The sequence below is a fragment of the Hyperolius riggenbachi genome, chromosome 1 (genome assembly GCF_040937935.1).
Source record: "Hyperolius riggenbachi isolate aHypRig1 chromosome 1, aHypRig1.pri, whole genome shotgun sequence".
NCBI classification, from domain to species: domain Eukaryota; kingdom Metazoa; phylum Chordata; class Amphibia; order Anura; family Hyperoliidae; genus Hyperolius; species Hyperolius riggenbachi.
Genome location: NC_090646.1, coordinates 318,205,261 through 318,227,148, shown reverse-complemented (window position 1 = coordinate 318,227,148; position 21,888 = coordinate 318,205,261). Strand labels below are relative to the sequence as shown.

The following is a 21,888-nucleotide window of genomic DNA, read 5'->3' as shown; positions in this document are numbered from 1 at the left end:
AAGGGTTCCTGTCTTAGCTTCTTGAAGGTTTCAGAATTCAATAGGTAAGATTGTATTCTACCAGACATCAAAAGGCTTCCTCCACATTATTTCCTTGGTTAAAGTGTATTTTAGCACATACATGAAAAGATTGCATCCTGGTTACAGGTAGCAGTTTGCCTGTAATTGCCTGTAGGCAGACGCAGACAATCACACCTGGGGCAGCAGATCAAAGTGACTGCTAGTGGCCTAATGAGCCGCTTCCTTGCCTATTGAAGGTGACTGGTAACGAGGTTCCCTTTTGTCTGTCTATTGACACCCACACACAATCACATTAACAGTCCATGAAGCTAGCTGCCAATATCTTCAAGCCATACTGGCTGACATCCACCTCTGAAAGATATACAGCAGACATAAAAATGATAGAATATGTTTCTGTACTCCCTAATATCATCAGCACCTCAATATATCTCCACATACAGGGCTTATTGTTTTTCTGGAAAGGCCTACGGACTACTCCAGATGTCTCCTCAAACTCTCCACAGTGTCAGGAACAAAAGCAGACCTGTGTCTCTACACAACGTGGAAGATGCCAGCAAACACATGCAAGCTAAAGGAAGGTGCACAGCTGATGGGCAGGGAGTGGTTCTAAGGTTAGATCATATTAAGTCCTGCAAATGATGTGCTGTAAATGGCTTCTAATGTATCGCAAGCGTATTCTTTGCCTATGATGAAGCGGCCCTTGTGCCGTGAAAGGCACATAAGGCTTATATGACATAAAAGTTTATGGGTTTTACCATTGTTGCAGTGTTATTTGTTCCTTTTTGATTCTGTCCATAAAAACTTGACTTGACTAATTGTTTTTATAGTAGATAAGCATATATTGAGGTAGGATAGGAGCACAATTTTGATTCTCTAGATTATAATTTAGTACACATCTTTTTTTCAAACAATTATATTTTATTGGAAGATGTGCAACAACCACATATATATACATGGTCAGGTATGTTCAACATATAATCAAGAGCATGACAATTTTGTGTACATACATATCTTCTGATAAGAACAGACTTCACACTTAAGGGACAAAGGTAATACAGAAGATGGTACTGAAAACAGAGACAACGTGTCCCATAATAAACAGAATGATAAAAAGTACTATACTATAAATCTTAACTGTTCACAATTATATATTCACATAAGAGCTGGTGGTTGTTCAATTATGAAATATAGATGAGTGGAGATAAAAAGAATACACATCTGTGCACATTGTAATGAAAATAATAACACCTGCATAGTATATGTCTTGACCATAGAAGATACAATCTTAGTTAGAAGCAACCTAATAGAGAATGTAAATTATCGGAAATTAAAGCTATTGATTAGGTCCATAATGAAGTTTGATATATTTCATGGTACCTGGGAGGGTGGGATAACAATTGGGCCTAAACACAGATGTGCATTGAGGGGAGGCCTTGATTGCCTATCTATCATTAAAGAGACTCCGTAACAAAAATTGCATCCTGTTTTTTATCATCCTACAAGTTCAAAAAGCTATTCTAATGTGTTCTGGCTTACTGCAGCACTTTATACTATCACTGTCTCTGTAATAAATCAATGTATCTTTCCCCTGTCAGACTTGTCAGCCTGTGTCTGGAAGGCTGCCAAGTTCTTCAGTGTTGTGGTTCTGCTATGAACTCCCCCTTCCAGGCCCCTCTCTGCACACTGCCTGTGTGTTATTTAGGATTAGAGCAGCTTCTCTCTTCTCTCTTATCTTTTACAAGCTGGATAAATCGTCCTCTGAGCTGGCTGGGCTTTCACATACTGAAGAATTACAGACAAGGGCAAAGCTGTTTGCAGGAAAAAACAAGCAGCCTGAAACTTCAGTGCATGAGAACAGGGGGAAAGAAACACACAAATGATCTCTTGAGATTCAAAAGGAAGGCTGTATACAGCCTGCTTGTGTATGGATGTATTTTCTATGTGTGGACATACTGTATTTCAACCTACTTCCTGTTTTGGTGGGCATTTTGTTTGTTTATAAACAAACTTTTAAAAACTGTTTTTAACCACTTTTAATGCGGCGAGGAGCTGCGAAATTGTGTCAGAGGGGAATAGGAGATGTCCCCTAACGCACTGGTATGTTTACTTTTGTGCGATTTTAACAATACAGATTCTCTTTAACCACTTTACCCCCGCGCGTACGGATTTCTCCGCCCCTTTTTCCATCCTTTCACCCCCAGGGACGGAGAAATCCGTACTTTGCGCACTCCCGCCGCTGTCCACGCTCCCGATCGTAAACACGCCGCCCGCCGCTAGTAAACACGCTGCCGCCCGCTCGCCCAGAGATCAACGAACGGGAAAATCCATTCCCGTTCGTTGATCTAAGCCCCGCAATGATCTGCTGCCGCTCGGCTGAGCAGCGCGATCATTGTGAAAAAATAACAAAGTCCCAGCCTCTTTCTACTTCCTGCAAGCGTCCGGAAGGACGCTTGCAGGTCGCATGAAACAAATTGGTAATGTTGCCATCTTGTGGCCAAATAGTAAAACTACACCCTAACCATTTTTTACACACAAATAAACTTGTTTTACACAAAAAATTAACTCCTTACCTCCCACACTCCCCAATTTTTTTTTTTTTGTAATTAAAAAATAAAATAAAAAATTTACAATTTAAAAAAAATACATAAATAGTTACCTTAGGGACTGAACTTTTTAAATATTTATGTCAAGAGGGTATAACACGGTTACTTTATAAACTATGGGCTTGTAATTAGGGATGGACGCAAAACTGAAAAAAATGCACCTTTATTTCCAACTAAAATATTGGCGGCAAACATTGTGATAGGGACATAATTTAAACGGTTTTATAACCGGGATAAATAGGTATATACATTTAATGGGTTTTAATTACAGTAGCATGCATTATTTAAAAACTATAAAGGCCGAAAACTGAAAAATAATAAATTTTTTCCCACATTTTTTCCTATTTTCCCATTAAAAAACATTTACAATAAAATAATTCTTGGCATAATGTCCCACCTAAAGAAAGCCTAATTGGTGGCGAAAAAAAACAAGATATAGTTCATTTCATTGCGATAAGTAATGATAAAATTATAGACGAATGAATGGAAGGAGCGCTGAAAGGTGAAAATTGCTCTGGTGGTCAGGGGGTAAAACCCCTCAGTTGGGAAGTGGTTAAGTCTCGATATTCCTGGCTATCTAAGAAGTCAAACCATTGGGCCCACATAATCACATATTTTTCAACCTCCTCTGTGGTGGAGTGGCGTAATTGTTCCATTTTTTCAATCTGTTCTATCTTTTGGAACCAAAGGGAGATCGATGGAGGGTCAGTAGATTTCCATTTGAGAGGTATACATGCCTTGGCTGCATTGAGCAAATGTTTGACAAGAGATTTTTTGTATGAACGCATGCTCTCTCCAATTTAGTACACATCTGATACATGGCTCTAAGCTGAGATAGCCGGCCAGGGCCGCTTCTGACAAGAATCTAGTGTGTGTACATTGCCCCCTCCCCCCCACGATGCATCAGTAAGTGAACAGCCTGGCAGATTGTCTTGAGCGGATGCATTTGTTCTCATACATACCACGTCCGCTTTGTGCTGCTCCTTAGTGTTTTCCGGACCATTGGCTCTTTCCCCACCCTCCATAGAAATGGAAAGCATCGTTGGTCTGAAAGCTAGAGGCATGTCTGTACTGCACTGGGCCCTGGACTATTGCCATGAGATCAAGTCTTGATTCCTGTGGCCAACAGTCCCTGTATATGTGTAAGAGGGTTTAGACTCAGACATAATGAGAGAATAACTACTACCTACATTTTAAAATAAACCAATCGTGTTTTCTGTGTTGACATTCTATGTTTAGCAGGTTGTGTACTCTTGAAGTTGGAATGTGTGGGCAGGCAGGATACTCATATAGGTTTATTCTAGTTAACAGGGATAATTCAGATGTCAATATTATGGATATATTTCAATGTATATAATGTAATGTATGCTCCTACACAGCTCTTCTAACATCTTCTTTAGAAGATTTGTGAGTATTTTGCATCTGTAAACTGTGTTGGAAAATTCTGAACAACAAAATCAGTACAATGATGGGTGCCAATTACATCATTTGCAGCTACCAGGAAGAACAGAAAAGACCCAACACAGCACTGGAGCAGATAAATGTTACAATGTAAGGGCGCTTTTAAACTACATGCAATTATAATGCGATTAAAAAAGTCCTGCGTGGTGCGTTTTTGAGTTTGACACCTGTGGTACAGGGTATGAAACAATGAGAATCATTCCTAAGGAGGATTTTTGTTGGGCAGTTTAATGGACCAATGATAAGCATTCTCCTTCTCCTCATTGGTTGCAAAACTTCAATATATAGTTTAAAAATTAGTGAAGCACAAAACTTTGTGCATTGAATGCACTTTTTGCAGTATGCTTAACCATTTACTGCCATCCTAACGTATTAAAACATCATGCTTACCGCTATTAACAGCAACATGACGTTTTAATACGTCGCGCATTCCCGCCGCTGCTACCGCCGTGTGTCCGCCGCTACCGCCGCCATTACCGTCGGGATCCCGTGCTGGGCGATTGGGGAAGAGGACTGAACAGTCCTCTACCCAATCGCAGTGCCTGGAGTGAATGGAGGTGACCGCGAACAGCGGCTACGTCCATTCACATAAACAGGAAATGTAACAGTTTAATAAAGTGTGTAAAAAAAAAAAAAAAAAAAGTGAACACGTCCTATGAGTGTTCACCAGCGCCATCTTGTGGCCAAAAAGTATATTACACTTACAAAATACATACATTTTCAAGTATATACACATCATTAATAAAATTACACTTCCAACCCTCCCCCCCAAAAAAAACACTTGTAAAAAAAAAAAATCAGCTTAAAAAAAAAAAAAAAATAGTTGCCTTAGGGACTCAGCTTTTTTTATTCTATATTTTATGGGGGAAAATTAATTTTAATTTATTACATAGGGGCTTGTAATTATGGCCAGAACAAACAGAAAAATAACCACTTATATTTCAAAATAATATACTGTCGCCATACATTGTGGTAGGGACATAATCTAAACGGTTTAATTATCGGGACCACTGGGCAAATACAACGTGTTTGTTTTATCCACAGGAGAATGTTTAATTTTAAAACTATAAAGGCTGAACACTGAGAAATAATGATTTTTTTTCTTTTTTTTTCTGTTTTTCTCATTAAAATGCATTTAGAATAAAAAAATTCTTAGCAAAATGTACTATCCACAGAAAGCCTAATTGGTGGCGAAAAAAACGAGGTATAGATCATTTTCTTGTGATAAGTAGTAATAAAGTTATTAGGGAATAAAAGGGAGGAGCGCTGACAACTGAAAATTGCTCTGGTCCGTTAGGATAAAAACCCTTGGGGGTGAACTGGTTAATATACCTGGCTGGCTAAGTCCTGTTGCCTCTAATGAGTTGACAGTACAGTATTACTGGACAGGAAGCTGATTAAACTCCTCCCTCTGCCCCATCATTACCCACATAAGGTAGTCAGGAAAGATCTGAGAGGGCATAATGTAGTCAGGAACGATATGAGAGGGAGAGGAAGTACTCTCCCTGGGTGCACAGGTCACCTGACATCACCCTACTGAGAGATTAAAGGGAACCTGAACTGAGTAAAATTATTTAAAATAAACACATGATGTAGCTGCAAATGAATATTACATACTTACTTAACAGTCAGTTCCTCTCAGAAGCTCACCATTTTCTTCTTACAGTGAACCCTTCCAATTCTGACAATATTTTGTCAGAAGTGAAATACACCAGTTGCTGTCAGTTATATATCAGCCGCTGTCAGTTACAACTGAATGTGCAAGGTAATGTCCATGTTTCCCTATGGCTCAAGTGGTTGAAATTACAGTTTAACAGTGTGCTGACCAGGAAGCTGTTATGGGGTAATGGCCATTTTTAAAATGGAGGACCAAGAATTTCATTTATCACAGTGGACAAATGGGACGCAGGAAAGGAGAAAGAAACTGAGTAGTAGACTACACAGGAGGTAAGCATGACCTGTGTATGGTTATTTTGACTTTATATTTTCAGTTCAGGTTCTCTTTAAAGGGGCACTATGGCGAAAAATTGTAAAATTTAAAATATGTGAAAACAGACAAATAAGAAGTACCTTCATAGGGGATTCAGCAAGGCTTTTATTCTTTATAAAGATATTCCCTAAAAATGATTTAAACAACGATGCTGGCCAGCTTCCCTGCTCGCTACACCGTTTTTTGGCAGTCTGACAGAGCAACTGCCATTCATTAAGCGCTTTTGAAAAAAAATAAATCCCTGAGGATCCCCTATGAAGAGATGGACTAGTCCAAAACCTGTCACTTCTGTCAGATTTCTACTACCTACTGTAAGTGATAGCAACATAGGAGAAAAGTAATTTATGGCTCATTTTACTCGTTGAAAAAACGTACTTCTTATTTGTGTATGTTTGCACATATTTTAAATTTTTTTCGCCATAGTGCCCCTTTAACTTTTCGCACAACTAAGTAGTGATATCTCCATATCCCTGCTTAAGGTTGCCATATATCACTCAATGAATGGTCAGATCGATGAGGAGATAGATCCCTCTCTGATCAGAGAGGGATCTATTGCCTGGCCACACACTACACAGCGATTTCCAATACATTTTAGTATGAAATCTATTAGAAATTATCCTGCTACAGCCTGCTGAGCTTCCCCCCCATAAGTGTAAAATGTCCCCCCCACCCATTCAGTGAAGTCTCACCTCTCCGCCGCCGCAATTCCTGGCCTCCTACAGTGATTGGCGTCACAGCAAGCGCCTTACCACTTGACTCGCCACCAATACATTTTACTCACAAAGTCTGGGCTGGAAAAAAAAGTATACATAACCACCTCATAAGTAGAGAATAATGCAATATTCTTTGGAGAAACATTCCAAAAAATAAAATCACAAGTGCAAAAAAAAGCACAAGGATTTTTTTTTTTTTTAACAGGATTTTTTTTTTTATCATATTCATCTTAGATGACAGTCATTATACAGTGGACTTGTTTAAACATTTGATGATGGTGTATTACCTACAAGATATGTGCCTTGTTCTCCCAATACTTGTGGTTTTAGTGTTTTACTTGATTTTATTTTTTGGAATAAGTTTCCACAAACAAAATTGCATTAGTCTCTACATAGGAGTTGGTTATGAGTACTTTTAGTGCAAACATGGAAGCTTTTTGATTTGTATTGATTTGTATTGATTTTGATATTTCCCATGGCGGCTGCTATGTTTTTTTTGCTCTGTGTATTGCTATTACTTTACTCGATACGTCACAACATGCACAGTGACAGTGGACACTGGAGGCCAGGGGTAGGGAGTGGGGTTAATATATTGCTTTCTATAAGGGGGGTTTAATGGGTTTCTTACTATAAGGACGTCTTCAATGCCTTAGTACCAAAAGTTCTCTACGAAGTTAAATAAAGCATGTTGTATTGGGTTGTTTTTTTCCCTTAACAAAACGTTAAGGAAAAAAAGAAAATAATTTCACACAATTTAAAAGCAAAACAAAAGTTGGCCTTCTTAAAGAGACACTGAAGCAAAAAAAAATATATGATATAGTGAATTAGTTGTGTACTATGAATAATTACTAGAAGATTAGCAGCAAAGAAAATATCCTCATATTTTTATTTTCAGGTATACAGTGTTTTTTCTAACATTGCATCATTCTCTAATATGTGCAGATTACACAACACTCAGCATTCAAAATGATTCTTTCAGAGCAGTCTGTGAACTAATGACCTCTCCTCTGGCAGAGAAAAAGTAATTAGTTCACTTACAGTTGAGATAATGAAAAAGTCAGATAACAGCCCTCTCCATGACTTTGAAAGTCGTAGAGATTAATGGCTTTTTTGCATAGAGATAACAACTAGAATTTCTTAACTCTTCCTGTACTGGAAACAATTAGACTGATATATCTGATCTTAATGTTTTATTTCTTAGCTGTACTACACATACAAATCATAATATCATTTTTTTTTCGCTTCAGTGTCTCTTTAAAACAGAAGGTATTTGCAATTATACAGATTGGAGTAAGCATATGATGTCTCCCATGATGCATCACTGCTGAATATGCAAATCATCCTTCATTGTCCCTGTAAGCTAACCACACCTTCAGAACCGCTGGAATGCAATGATGTGTCAGCTTGTTATTGTACAGTACCACAATAATCCAACATGCATACAGACTGCTTCATATTGGTTGATGCTCCTCAGTGCATGGCATGGATTAATGTGGCTCTATGGGTAGGACTTGAAGCACCTGTATATTGTAATGGTTAAGGGCTCTGTCTCTGACAGAAAAGACCTGGATTCAAATCTCGGGTCTTCCTGTTCAGTAAGCTAGCACCTATTCAGCAAGGAGTCCTTGGGCTAGACTCCCTTACACTAATCTGTAAAACAATTTAAAAGAAAACCTGTAATGCCCCCCCCCCCCCAAAAGAAAGTCATTTACCTGAGGCTTCTGCTAGCCCCCTGCAGCCTCCCTGTGCACACGCCATCTCTGAATGAACCTACAGTCCACCACCGCCGTGGTTCTGTTTCATTCTGTTCAGTAAGCCAGCACCTACTGTATTTACCAAGGTGTCCTTGGGCTAGACTACCTAACACTGCTGCTGCCTACTGAGTGTGCTCTTGTGGTTGCAGCTCATGCGCTTTGAGTCAGCAAGGAGAAAAGCACAATATAAATGTTATTCGTCTTGTCTTACAGATTACCCAGCAAGCTCATGGTGAACCAGAACTCCTAGGAGTGTGTAAGGGTCTACAAGGAACAAAAAAGCCCTCTTACTAAAATATTAAACAAACGTTTGCCTTCTTAAAACAGAAGGTATTTGCGATTTGACTGGAGTGAGCATATAATGTCTCTCACGATGCATCACTGCTAAATATGTAAATCATCTGTTGTCCCAGTAAGCTAAACACACCACCAGAACCGCTGGAATGCAATGATGTGTCAGCCTGTTAAATGTACAGAGACACAATCCAACATGCATACAGACAGTTTTGGATTGGTTGATCCTCAGTGCATGGCATGGTTTAATGTGGCTCTATGCGGTAGGATTTGAGGCACCCAGAGTTACAGATTACCCAGCAAGTTCATGGTGAGCCAGAACTCCTAGGAGTGTGTAAAGGGCTACAAAGGACTAAAGGAGGCTTTGTGGTTCCTTGTTGCCCCTTACACACTCCTAGGAGTTCTGGCTCACCATGAACTTGCTGGGTAATCTGTAACAGAATTTCAAGGAAACCTGTAATCCCTCCACCCCTCCAAAAACAGTGTTTTACTTACCTGGGGCTTCTGCCAGCCCCTGCAGCCTCCCTGTACCCGCGTCATCTCTGAATGAACCTCTGGTCCCCCGCCGCTGCTCGATTTCATTACCAAAAGTCGCCATCCACTGTGCCTGCAGGGCTCTGGCCGCGCGAGTCCTTGTTTGCATTCCCCTTGCTGGGAGCGTCCTGCGCAGTACGAGGTTTTCTTGTACTATGCCTGCACAGGTGCTCAGTGGCATCAACTTGTAAGTGGAGGATCATTCAGAGACGGCGCGGACACAGGGAGGCTGCAGTGGGCTGGCAGAAGTCCCAGGTAATTGAAACTTTTTTTTGGGGGGGGGGGGGGGGGAAATCGGCAGACAATGAAGGTTTCCTTTAAAAGTAAATATTTTCATGACATCAGTCAAAGGTTCTAATTACCAGGGCTGTGGAGTCGGTACAAGAATCTTCCGACTCCAACTCAGACTCCGCAGTTTATGAAACCACACCTCCAACTCCGGGTACCCAAAATGGCCCCGACTCCGACCTCTAATACTTAACAGGGCTGTGGATTTTGTACAAAAATCATCCGACTCCCGACTCCTTAAGTTTATGAAATCAATGACTCCAACTCCGGGTACCCAAAATTGCCCCGACTCCTCGACTCCGACTAACTCCGACTCCACAGCCCTGCTAATTACTATAACAAGCACTGCATCAGAAAAAAATAAAACTGTTACTTCTATTTATTGTGGGGAAAAGAAAAAAAACATGAACGCTTACCAGCAGGCAGTTCTCTAAATCTCAAGTACTCCATTGATCGCGTAGTAACCAAAGGCTTTTGAGGGTAATACAACACATGGGCTAAAGTATCCATACGAACGTGGAAATTCGTAATATAAACTCCCATAGCTTGTTTGCCCATAGCAGACTGGTAGGTGTTCCTAGGAGACTATAGGAAGAATAAAAGATAAGAAAGTATACAGTGTTGAAACTGTTGGACTGAAAGCAGCTGCAATGTCAAATGGGCATTTACTTCCTAACTGCAAGAATAATAGTATAGTATTATATTAAAATATTGGCACGCTCATCAAACTTTTTATTCAAACAATGAGACAATAAGTACTTTATATGAATAAAAATATAGAGTGAATAAAATAGAACGCAATTGATGAACAATAAAATAGTGTGGGAAATTGAAAAAAAATAAAGGTGATTGGCCCAGCTGTGTATTGCATTGGATATAAGTTTATAAATGCAATTGTATCCAATACAATATAGCCATTGGTTCCCAACTGCTACTGAGCTCTGTCTTACTGTTACTGATTTTTGCCTGGATTTTGACTACTCTCTGACCTCTGCCTGGATTTTGACTACTCTCTGCCTGCCGCCTGTCCAGGCTGCTGCTTGTTTTTTATTTGACCGAACAAAAAGGTTTATAAGCAAAAAGATAACTTACAACACTGCTGGGGCTAGGCAGAATATACAGTACAATGGTAATGAGCAGAGGAGGTTCATTTGCAGCTTAGTCACAAAAATGATCACAAGTATAATAACAGTTCAGTTAGACTAGACAACAGTTAGACCGTAGACAAGAGAAAACAGGTATAATTACAATTGGAGAATAAGCATCATAAGTTATGCATTCAGGTAGACTAACGAAAATACGATTACCAAAAAGTGGGTCAAAAGTTGGGGGGGGTCGGCTTGCTTGCGAGTCATGTGGTCCACGATAGAAATCCGCCCACCGCGGCCAATACCTTAGCTCGGCGCAGCTTCCTGTATTCCCCTGTCCTGCTCGTAGTAACTAATTCACAGCAGCGCGCCCCACGGTGGCTGCTGTGTGATGAGGGAGGAAGCCTAGAGAGAGCGGTTCCCATAGTAACGGCGATACACACCGCCGCTACAGGAAACCGCTCTCTCTACGGCTTCCTCCCTCATCACAGTAGCCCCCGGGGGGCTCGCTGCTGTGAATTAGTTACTACGAGCAGGACAGGAGAATAGAGGAAGCGGCGCCGAGCTAAGGTAATAGCAGCAGCGGCCGTGGGGGGAGCACTACCTACCTATACTGGGCACTATACTAGCTATACTGGACACGATACTAGCTATACTGGACACGATACTAGCTACACTAGGCACTATACTGGGCACTATACTAGCTATACTGGGGCACTACCTACCCATACTGGGCACGATACTAGCTATACTGGGCACTATACTAGCTATACTGGGCACTATACTAGCTAAACTGGGGCACTACCTACCCATACTGGGGCATGATACTAGCTATACTGGGGCATGATACTAGCTATACTGGGCACGATACTAGTTATACTGGGGCACTACCTACCCATGGGAGTCCGCACATATGGCAAATTTGGGCGTCTGCTGCCGCCTGCTGCCCCCCCCCCCCCCGGGTGCCCGTGCGGCCAGCAGGAGGGGAGCAGCGCAGAGAAGAGGGAGAGCTATGTGCACAGCGGGGAAGGGCGGACACTTCGTTCTGGAGGGGAGAGTGAGGGCGGAAAAGCCCCCTAAGGTGAGCGAAGGGGGGGGGGGGGGAAGACGTCCGCCCTTCCCCACTGTGCCCATAGCTCTCCCTCTTCTCTGCGCTGCTCCCCTCTTGCTAGGGGCTCACCTGGCTACTTATTCTGGGGACATATACCCCTGCCCTGCCTACATATACCCCTGGCTACATATACTGGGCACATATACCCCTGGCTACATATACTGGGCACATATACCCCTGCCTACATATACTGGGCACATATACCCCTGCCTACATATACCCCTGCCTACATCTACTGGGCACATATACCCCCGACTACATCTACTAGGTACATATACCCCCGACTACATATATTGGGCACATATACACCTGCCTACATATACTGGGCACATATAACCCTGCCTACATATACTGGGCACATATAACCCTGCCTACATATACTGGTGACACATACCCCTGACTACATATACTGGGCACATATAACCCTGACTACATATACTAGGGACATATACCCCTGACTACATATACTGGGCACATATACCCCTGACTACATATACTGGGCACATATACCCCTGACTACATATACTGGGCACATATACACCTGGCTACATATACTGGGCACATATACCCCTGGCTACATATACTGGGGTCATCTATACCTCTGGCTACATATACTGGGGACATATACCCCTGGCTACATATACTGGGGACATATACCCCTGACTACATATACTGGGCACATATACCCCTGACTACATATATTGGGCACATATACCCCTGGCTACCTGTTCTGGGGACATCTCTACCGCTGGTCACCTATTCTGGGGACACCTATAGACCTGGGGCTACCTATTTTTGGGGAACCACTGCTGTCAGATTGAGTGTATTTTGGGGAACTGCAGCCAGGTGAGAGGTGTCTACCATATTAAGGGGGCATTCTGCCTATTTATGTGAAATGCTGTATATTTATGTGCCTCATGACTGCTGAATTTGTCTTGTTGGGGGCCTCATGGTTACTGAATTTGTCTTGTTGTGGGCCTAATGATTGATGAATTTGTCTTGTTGGGGGCCTCATGATTGCTGAGTTGGTCATGTTGGGGGCCTCATGATTGCTGAATTTGTCTTGTTGGGGGCCTCATGATTGATGAATTTGTCTTGTTGGAGGTCACGTGATTGCTAACTGCGAGACTATGGAAACAGCTGACTCATCATCATATGAGACAATAGCATTAAACCTACTTTTTCAGCTTTTTAAAACAGAAAATGAAACTGGGAGGTTCTAATAAAATTAATACATTTTTCAGGAGTAGGATGGATGAAATGGTTTATCTTCACAGTTTATTTTCAACTTGGATTTTCCATAATGTTCATGTATGAGTTAAAACGTTTGTATTTAGTTTAAATTGCTGTTGGCACTTTGGGGTTGCAGTTTGGGCACTCGACCTCCAAAAGGTTCGCCACCACTGTCCTAATCTAATGTCCCACCATTGCTAAGTTCATGTAAACTTGTCTCCACCCGCGACCACACCCACATTCTGGTTCATGACCACACCCTTTGTTTGGCGCGCGTAAATGACGTAGCCCCATTTTTTGGCGCCATCACCACCCCAAATTTTCAACTTCTTCCCCCCCCCCCCCCTGGAAAATGTTCTGCGGACGCCCATGTACCTACCCATACTGGGCACGATACTAGCTATACTGGGCACGATACTAGCTATATACTGGGGCACTACCTACCCATACTGGGCACTATACTAGCTATACCGGGACACACTGGGGGGAATCACACGGACAGCATTTCCTACCCCTGGCTTATATGAGGGTCAATCATTTTTTCCTGTTTTTTCAGGTAAAAGTTTTGCTTGCGAGTGTATATATATATATATATATATATATATATATATATATATATATATATATATATATATATATATATATGTATATGTATATATATACATACACATACATATACAGTACAGATCTGAAGTTTGGACACACCTCATTCAAAGAGTTTTCTTTATTTTCATGACTATGAACATTGTAGATTCACACTGAAGGCATCCAAACTATGAATTAACAAATGTGGAAGTGTAGTACATAACCAAAAACTTTGAAACAACTGAAAATGTCATATTCTAGGTTCTTCAAAGTAGCCACCTTTTGCTTTGATTACTGCTTTGCACACTCTTGGCATTCTCTTGATGAGCTTCAACAGGTAGCCACCTGAAATGGTCTTCCAACACTCTCGAAGGAGTTCTGAGAGATGCTTAGCACTTGTTGGCCCTTTTGCCTTTACTCTGAGGTCCAGCTCACCCTAAATCATCTCGATTGGCTTCAGGTCTGGTGACTGTGGAGGCCAGGTCATCTGGCGCAGCACCCCATCACTCTCCTTCCTGGTCAAATAGCCCTTACACAGCCTGGAGGTGTGTTTGGGGTCATTGTCCTGTTGAAAAATAAATGATGGTCCTACTAAAAGCAAACCGGATAGAATAGCATGCCGCTGCAAGATGCTATGGTAGCCATGCTGGCTCAGTATGCCTTCAATTTTGAATAAATCCCCAAACATGTCACCAGCAAAGCACCATCACACCTCCTCCTCCATGCTTCACAGTGGGAACCAGGCATGCAGAGTCCATCCGTTCACCTTTTCTGCGTCGCACAAAGACACGGTGGTTGGAACCAAAGATCTCAAATTTGGGCTCGTCAGACCAAAGCACAGATTTCCACTGGTCTAATGTCCATTCCTGGTGTTCTTTAGCCCAAACAAGTCTCTTCTGCGTGTTGCCTGTCCTTAGCAGTGATTTCCTAGCAGATATTCTACCATGAAGGCCTGATTCACACAGTCTCCTCATAACAGTTGTTCTAGAGATGTGTCTGCTGCTAGAACGCTGTGTGGTATTGACCTGGTCTCTAATCTGAGCTGCTGTTAACCTGTGACTTCTGAGGCTGGTGACTCTGACGAACTTATCCTCCACAGCAGAGGTGACTCTTGGTCTTCCTTTCCTGGGGCAGTTCGCATGCGAGTCAGTTTCTTTGTAGCGTTTGATGGTTTTTGAGACTGCACTTGGGGACACTTTCAAAGTTTTCCCAATTTTCCGTATTGACTGACCTTCATTTCTTAAAGTAATGATGGCCACTCGTTTTTCTTTACTTAGCTGCTTTTTTCTTGCCATAATACAAATTCTAACAGTCTATTCAGTAGGACTATCAGCTGTGTATCCACCTGACTTCTCCACAACGCAACTGATGGTCCCAACCCCATTTATAAGGCAAGAAATCCCACTTATTAAACCTGACAGGGCACACCTGTTATGTGAAAACCATTTCAGGCGACTACCTCTTGAAGCTCATCAAGAGAATGCCAAGAGTGTGCAAAGCAGTAACCAAAGCAAAAGGTGGCTACTTTGAAGAACATAGAATGTGACATATTTTCAGTTGTTTCACACTTTTTGGTTATGTACTATACTTCCACATGTGTTAATTCATAGTTTGGATGCCTTCAGTATGAATCTACAATGTTCATAGTCATGAAAATAAAGAAAACTCTTTGAATGAGAAGGTGTGTCCAAACTTTTGGTCTGTACTATATATATATATATATATATATATATATATATATATATATATATATACACACACACACACACACATACAGGATCTTCTAAAAAAATTAGCATATTGTGATAAAGTTCATTATTTTCTGTAATGTACTGATAAACATTAGACTTTCATATATTTGCGATTCATTGCACACAACTGAAGTAGTTCAAGCCTTTTATTGTTTTTCTTATTGATGATTTTGGCATACAGCTCATAAAAACCCAAATTTCCTATCTCAAAAAAATTAGCATATTTTATCCGACCAATATAAGAAAAGGGTTTTTAAAACAAAAAAAGTCAACCTTCAAATAATTATGTTCAGTTATGCACTCAATACTTGGTCGGGAATCCTTTTGCAGAAATGACTGCTTCAGTGCAGCGTGGCATGGAGGCAATCAGCCTGTGCCACTGCTCAGGTGTTATGGAGGCCCAAGATGCTTCGATAGCGGCCTTAAGCTCATCCAGAGTATTGGGTCTTGCGTCTCAACTCTCTCTTCACAATATCCCACAGATTCTCTATGGAGTTCAGGTCAGGAGAGTTGGCAGGCCAATTGAGCACAGTAATACCAAGTTCAGTAAACCACTTACCAGTGGTTTTGGCACTGTGAGCAGGTGCCAGGTCGTGCTGAAAAAATGAAATCTTCATCTCCATAAGCTTTTCAGCAGATGGAAGCATGAAGTGCTCTAACTCTGCCAACTCTCCTGACCTGAACTAGAGAATCTGTGGGATATTGTGAAGAGAAAGTTGAGAGACGCAAGACCCAACACTCTGGGTGAGGTTAAAGAGACTCTGAAGCGAGAATAAATCTCGCTTCAGAGCTTATATTCAGCAGGGGCTGAACGGGGGTCCCTTACCCCCCAAATCCCCCCCAGCAAAATCAACGACCAACTAGGTCATAGATTTTGCTGCTGTTGAGGCAGGGCTAACGGCTGCAGCCCTGCCTCTCATCGCCGTCTATCTCCCCCACCCCTCTCAGCGAAGGAAGACAGAGGGGCGGGGGAGAGGTGGAGATACACGCTGATAGACGCATGTGAGGCAGGGCTGCGTGCATTAGCCCTGCCTCAAACAGGAAGAGATCCCCGTGAGTACACGAGGGGATTTGGGGGGTAAGGGACCCCCGTTTAGCCGCGGGATAGCGGCGTTTTAGCAGTGGCACACATGCACTGCTGAATATAAGAGCTGAAGCGAGTTTTATACTCGCTTCAGTCTCTCTTTAAGGACGCTATCGAAGCATCCTGGGCCTCCGTAACACCTGAGCAGTGGCATAGGCTGATTGCCTCCATGCCACGCGTGCAGCAGTCATTTCTGCAAAAGGATTCCCGACCAAGTATTGAGTGCATAACAACATAATTATTTGAAGGTTGACTTTTTTTGTTTTAAAAACACTTTTCTTTTATTGGTCGGATGAAATATGCTAATTTTTTGAGATAGGAATTTTGGGGTTTTCATGAGCTGCATGCCAAAATCATTAATAAGGAAAACAATAAAAGGCTTGAACTACTTCAGTTGTGTGTAATGAATCTAAAATATATGAAAGTCTAATGTTTATCAGTACATTACAGAAAATAATGAACTTTATCACAATATGCTATTTTTTTCAGAAGATCCTGTGTGTGTGTATATATCTATATATATCTATATATATCTATATATATATATCTATATATACAGTATATCTATATATATATATATATCTATATATCTATATATACATATATATATATCTATATACACATATACATATATACAGAGAGAGAGAGAGAGAGAGAGAGAGAGAGAGAGAGAGAGAGAGAGAGAAGGGGCGGGGGAGTAAATTATGAGGAAAGAGAGAGCTATCTTTGGGTCCATCGATCCCAAATTAGATTGAATTTGGAAGGTGCGTTTCTTCTGTGAAGATAAACCAATTTTTTGTACGGAAGCGCACAATCTACCCTCAAAATCCAGCTTCGGTAGGTGGGACTTTCAGCAGAGAGCCATTTAAGTGCTATCTCTTGGCGAGCATGGAAAAGAACTTCAGTAATAAAAAGTTTTGTGTTTTTGTCAAGTGCTTCATCGGTTATAAGGTCCAAAAGGGATAGCGTTGAATCAAGGATCACAGGGCATCCCATTTTATTGTGCAGAAATTGGACAATTTGCTTTCAAAATGCCATAATAGGAGGGCATTCCCAAATGAGATGACAGAATGTAGGGCAGGAGAATAGGCATCTAGGGCAGTCTGCAGAGGCAGATTGGTCAAATGTAGCGATCCTAACAGGAAAAAGATATGCTTGGCGGAGGATATAAAGCTGGGTCAGCCTTTCCCGCACAGAAGGGGAAACCAATCTGACTGCATTTAGCATATCATCCAAATCATCGTCTTCTATAGTGAGGCCACATGCAACCAATTTGGTTCTAGAGGGAGCAGTATATATGCCAGCTTTATGCCATATGAGGGATAGATAAAGATCACCAACCATATGTCTGTACTGCCTGTTCTCAATAGCAATTCAAAAGGATCCAGAGTGGCATCACCTCATTCCCCGGTTCCCTCCACTTGGAGCTGCCGAGGCCTGCCAAGCACGACGTCCTCTACCTCACACTCCGATAACACTGTGGCATCTCGCCCTCACACCAGAGCCAGAAGTTCAGAACACTCCTCAGACCCTGCATTGGAATGAACCCCGAAGGATTCTGTTTACTAGACAAATTTAAAACCCTACTTCACAAAGAACTAGATGTCGTAGCAAATAAGCTAGCTAGCCAACTGAAAAAGGAAATTCCACAGAGATCTAATCTAGAGGACATACTGGACAACACCTCTACTGTTGTTGAAGCCCATGAGAAGGCATTTGCAGATGTTTAAGCTGAGCTGGCCAATACCAAACTTCGCCTAGAGGACTCAGAGAACCGTTTCCGCTGCAAAAATTTAAAGGGACACTTAAGTCAAACAAAAAAAAGGAGTTTTACTCACCCAGGGCTTCCAATAGCCCGCTGCAGCTGTCCGGTGCCCTCGCCATCTCCCTCCGATCCTCCTGGCCCGCCGGCAGCCGCTTCCTGTTTCGGTGACAGGAGCTGACAGGCTGGGGACGCGAGTGATTCTTCGCGTTCCTGGCCACAATAGCGCCATCTATGCTGCTATAGCATATATCATATACCATATAGCAGCATAGAAGGTGCTAATGTGTCTGGGAATGCGAAGAATCACTCGCGTCCCCAGCCTGTCAGCTCCTGTCACCGAAACAGGAAGTGGCTGCTGGCGGGGCCACGAGGATCGGAGGGAGACAGCGAGGGCACCGGACAGTTGCAGGGGGCTATTGGAAGCCCTAGGTGAATAAAACTCATTTTTTTTGTTTGACTTAAGTGTCCCTTTAAGAATTTGCAGAATTTAAGAATTTGCAGGCTGCCGGAGTCCATCTTGGATCTGAACTTCACTATTACAGCAACGCTCCATGAGCTAGCCCCGAATATCCCCCTTGACCACCTTGAATTTGATAGAATTCATCGTGCCCTGGGCCCAAAGAGAGCTGACAGTTCTCCGTGACATAATCAAATTTACCTACTACCGCACTAAAGAGGCCATCTTGCAAGCTGCTTTCAAGACCAAGTCTTCGCTGACCTTGCTCCTATTTTACGATTCAAAAGAGACGAACAATGAAGCCTTATAGTGCAGCACTCCGAGCCCAGAACATTAAAGTGGACCCAAATTAAAAATACAAGATTTCAGAAACAAAATCTATTTTCTAAATTATAATAATAAATAGCAGCCTTTTTTCAGTTGCATGACGACAAATATAAAATATGTTACATTTATTGGAGGAACACTTCCCTTCCTTTCATATTGCTGGGACAGAATCTGGCAAACTGGTGGAGTAGGTGGTGTCCAGCAAAGGATGAATTGCTAATGGCTGCCACCTGTATAACCCTAGTTATGAAAATAGAAGGGTGAAAAGTATGCACTGAAATGCTCATAGGCTTGAAGGAGTGTTTATTTACCTTTGTATGTGTCAGAGTTGTACAACTAAATATTTTGAATTAAAAAAATGTTTGGCTTGGGTCCGCTTTAAGTACAAATGGGGATTTCCATTTAAGCTTGGATTTCTCTTGTTCGGGAAAACCTAGGCTACAACTTCTCCTGACGAAGCACAAGTTCTGTTCGAGCACCTCCATCTTCTCCTACCTTCCAATAACAACAAGCCCTCTCCCAGAGCTCCAGTGCAAAGATCCCCGAAACTGCAGGACAAGTTTTACACGCCAAGAAGTCAGGGTGAAACTGACCCAGTATTCGTGAGGCTTCCCCTTCATGACAGTAACCACCACAGTTGTTTCCTTCTCTCCATTAAAGATTTGTCCATTTTTCACCCGTTTTTACAGCTTACCTGAGCTGTGTTACAAGCACTGGAAGAAATTTGCCACCTTCCTTGCTAACCCTGCATATGAAAATGAGCCCCAACGCCAAGGATTCTTCCAGTCTTGGTATGACTCTGCGGAGAAGAATCTTACCGACACTTAACTTTTGTTGAGCATCTCTTTGTTTTGGGCTCGGTCTCATGTTCATTTTCGTTTTTGGTTTTTATCTCAAAGTTTATTGCATTACACCACAGAATTTTCCACAGGAGACTCGCCTCACCTTATCATCTGCCTAAATGGTTGTGTAAGACTCCATGTCGCTCCTTCTATTTTGCCTATTACCAGAACTGTGTTACTGCTTTTTCTCGTTTGATTCATCACCCATTTTTTGCCCTAGTTTTTCCCTAAAGCCTGACTCTATGTACATTGGCTTACTAACCCTATACACCTTCAATACGGTCTAGACCAGGCATGGAAAACTTGGCCCTCCAGCTGTTAAGGAACTACAAATCCCACAATGCATTTGCCTTTATGAGTCATGACTGCGGCTGTCAGACTCCTACAATGCATTGTGGGACTTGTAGTTCCTCAACAGCTGGAGGGCCAAGTTTGCCCATGCCTGGTCTAGACCAACGAACATATTTAAGATGCCCTCCTCCACATTATCCACTTAACGACCGCCCCCAGCCGATGGGCGGCGGCAAAGACCGGGCCCAAACGACCGCAATACGCCCATCGGCGGGGGCGGCTGCGGGAGTGGCTGTGCGGCGATCGCGTCATTCGTGACGCGATCAGCCGCCGGGGACTGGCTCCGCCCACCGTTCGTTGTAACCCGCCGGCCGTTCGGAAGCACCGGCGGGTTACTAGCACCCGGATCGCCGCATGTAACAAGTATAATAGGCTTTGTAATGTATACAAAGCCTATTATACTGGCTGCCTCCTGCCCTGGTGGTCCCAGTGTCCGAGGGACCACCAGGGCAGGCTGCAGCCACCCTAGTCTGCACCCAAGCACACTGATTTCCCCCTCCCCTGCCCCCTGATCGCCCACAGCACCCCTCAGACCCCCCCCTGCCCACCCCCCAGACCACTGTTTGCACCCAGTCACCCCCCTAATCACCCATCAATCACTCCCTGTCACTATCTGTCAACGCTATTTTATTTTTAAGTCCCTAATCTGCCCCCTACTCCCTCCTGATCACCCCCCCACCCCTCAGATTCTCCCCAGACCCCCCCCCCCCGTGTACTGTATGCATCTATCCCCCCTGATCACCTGTCAATCACCTGTCAATCACCTGTCAATCACCCGTCAATCACCCGTCAATCACCCGTCAATCACCCGTCAATCACCCGTCAATCACCCGTCAATCACCCCCTGTCACTGCCACCCATCAATCAGCCCCTAACCTGCCCCTTGCGGGCAATCTGATCACCCACCCACACCAATAGATCGCCCGCAGATCCGACATCAGATCACCTCCCAAATCCATTGTTTACATCTCTTATCTCCTCTAAACACCCACTAATTACCCATCAATCACCCCCTATCACCACCTGTCACTGTTACCCATCAGATTAGACCCTAATCTGCCCCTTGCGGGCACCCAATCACCCGCCCACACGCTCAGATTGCCCTCAGACCCCCCCTTATCAATTCGCCCGTGCAATATTTACATCTGTTATTCCCTGTAATAACCCACTGATCACCTGTCAATCACCCATCAATCACCCCCTGTCACTGCCACCCATCAATCACCCCCTGTCACTGCCACCCATCAAACAGCCCCTAACCTGCCCCTTGCGGGCAATCTGATCACCCACCCACACCAATAGATCGCCCGCAGATCCGACATCAGATCACCTCCCAAATCCATTGTTTACATCTCTTATCTCCTCTAAACACCCACTAATTACCCATCAATCACCCCCTATCACCACCTGTCACTGTTACCCATCAGATTAGACCCTAATCTGCCCCTTGCGGGCACCCAATCACCCGCCCACACGCTCAAATTGCCCTCAGACCCCCCCTTATCAATTCGCCCGTGCAATATTTACATCTGTTATTCCCTGTAATAACCCACTGATCACCTGTCAATCACCCATCAATCACCCCCTGTCACTGCCACCCATCAATCACCCCCTGTCACTGCCACCCATCAAACAG

The 21,888-nt window shown here is 42.9% G+C and overlaps 1 protein-coding gene across 1 annotated transcript in view; it reads right to left on the bottom strand.

Annotated features, from left to right (window-relative positions):
- POLR2B (RNA polymerase II subunit B) overlaps window positions 1-21,888 on the bottom strand; it is a 470,934-nt gene that overhangs the window by 204,270 nt on the left and 244,776 nt on the right. Inside the window, exon 11 of the mRNA XM_068233836.1 lies at window positions 10,075-10,243. Coding sequence (XP_068089937.1) covers window positions 10,075-10,243 — 169 coding nt within the window. The remainder of the gene's footprint in view (window positions 1-10,074; window positions 10,244-21,888) is intronic.